This window comes from Arachis ipaensis, chromosome B01 (genome assembly GCF_000816755.2).
Source record: "Arachis ipaensis cultivar K30076 chromosome B01, Araip1.1, whole genome shotgun sequence".
NCBI lineage: Eukaryota > Viridiplantae > Streptophyta > Magnoliopsida > Fabales > Fabaceae > Arachis > Arachis ipaensis.
The window spans coordinates 27,567,750-27,569,997 of NC_029785.2; the positions used below are offsets into that span (position 1 = coordinate 27,567,750).

Consider the following 2,248-nt stretch of genomic DNA (forward strand, 5'->3'; position numbering starts at 1 on the left):
ATCTTTGATTTCCTTTGCTCCAGTAAACTTAAGGGCCAACGCAACCCATTTGAGGTTAGCATCCGCTAGTAATCTGGAAGACTGGAAAAACTCCAACACCGCTCCCATGAATTCCGGACCAATTTCTTCCCAACACTTCTTTATAAAGTTCATGTTGTAGCCGTCACTACCAGGCGCCTTAAATGAGTCACAATCCCACACTGCTTCTCTAACCTCCTCAGATGTTGCTTGTAGCTCCAGGGCCATAGCATCATCCTCAGTGATTCTCTCCACCAGACCGTTTCTACTCTCTAAACCCCACGAATGGTGACTTCTCCTGATGATACAAGTCCTTGTAAAAGTCCCTAATCGCAAGCTTGATCCTAGCTTGATTCCTTATCATCCTTCCATTAATGACCAGTGCATCAACCCTGTTGTTCCTCCTTCTCGCCGAAGCTATGTTGTGGAAGTACCTTGTGTTTTTATCCATGTCTCTCGCATGTCTTGAGCGCGACATCTGCTTCCAATGTAACTCTTTCCTCACATACCATTTCTCATACCATGTCACAAGCGCTTTCCTTCTTGCATCTACCGTTTCATCATAAGCCCCGTCACCCACCCTGTCATCAATCTTCTTAATCTCTTCCTCTAACTTCAAAATTTTGTTGTCCATATCTCCAAAGTTGTCTTTATGCCATCTTCCTAACGGAACTGACAAAGCCTTCAGCTTGTCTGTGAACTGTACGTCACCTAGCCCTCTCCATTCTTCCTTTAGCATCCTCAGGAATCCTTCATGCGTAAACCACGAGTCCAGGCTCCTGAACGGTCTAGGACCACCTCTCAGTCTCTTATCTTCTACTATAATAGGACAATGGTCAGACAAGCCCCTTGGACCACCTCGTAATCGAGTCTCTGGGAACTCCTCCAACCATTCCAGACTCACCATGGCCCTGTCAATGCGGCTACAGGACCGTCCTCTGAACCACGTAAACTTGCGGTCAGTAATCGGCAAATCCACCAAGCCCATGTCTTGTATCCAGTTTTTGAACTCCTCCGCTGACACGGACAATCTATCAGTGCCTCTCCTTTCGTCACAATGAATAATCTCATTAAAGTCTCCTATGAGACAACAGGAAACCTGACATAGGCCAGCTATGTAGCTCAGCTCCTCCCACACAACGAGCTTCTCGTCTCTAAGATGAGCACCATAAACCAATATAAAAGCACAATTAAAGTTATTCTGCAACAAGACTCCTTCAACACACAACCATCTCTCATTCTTGTAACAATTCCTCATATCAAAAAACCCGTTATCCCACATTAGCAACAACCCGCCAGACGCACCAGTAGACTCAACATATTCCCAACCAACACAATCATTCCCCCATATTTTTGAGACATCAAACCTAGTCACTGACTGTCTTTTAGTCTCCACCAAGCTTAACATATTTAATCTATTTTTTCTCTTGAGATCCTTTACCATCCTCATCTTACCGTCACCCCTCAACCCCCTAACATTCCAAGAGCTAATAATCATTTTAAATAAATATTGCACACCTTTTTTTGTGTTTTGGGTCTGCTGCGTCTAGCTTTCGCCTTCTGCTTTGCCAGTCTTTTTTTCCGAGCAATTTCTTCATTCTGCTGTTGAAGAGCTGTCATAATATCCTCTTCTTCATCATATAGTTCCGCTCCTGACTCCTTTGCCAATTCCCAAGGCATTTTGTTTTCCAGCAGCTGCACATTTAGTCTTGACCTCTCATTATCACTGGCTTCATCAACATTTGCAAGCATTCTATCCTCCACACTATCCTCATCATCCCTGAAGCCAATTCGTTCCTATGAATCTGGTATAAGTGGGTCGCAAGTCGCTTCCGTTTCTGGCATTGTACCGTCCTCCTGCTGGACTCCATCACTGTCCTCAGAGTCATCATTGTTAGAGTGCTCATTATTCGGTTCAGCCTCTAGACAGTTGGCCCCTTGTGCACTATCTGCCATACCTTGAGCTCCGCTGCTTCCAACCTTCCACAACCTATCATCCTTGGCCGTGCCGGAATCAGCAACGAAATCACAGCCAACCCGTAAGAGGCTCGTCGACGTGATCGGCAGCTGATAAACCACTATTTTATGGTTTATCTTGTGCTCAATTGAGTGGTTTTCATCAACTCTTTACCCACTTTTTCATACTATTTGCATGGTTTTACATTTGCCTTCCTAATTATGTGCTTTGATTGAAAACATGTTTCTTTGGACTTATATTTGCTAATATTAA

The 2,248-nt window shown here is 44.3% G+C and overlaps 1 protein-coding gene across 1 annotated transcript; it reads right to left on the minus strand.

Annotated features, from left to right (window-relative positions):
* LOC107604792 lies at positions 284-1,468 on the minus strand. Its single transcript, XM_016306486.1, has one exon. The coding sequence runs from the start codon at positions 1,466-1,468 to the stop codon at positions 284-286; it is 1,185 nt and encodes a 394-aa protein (XP_016161972.1).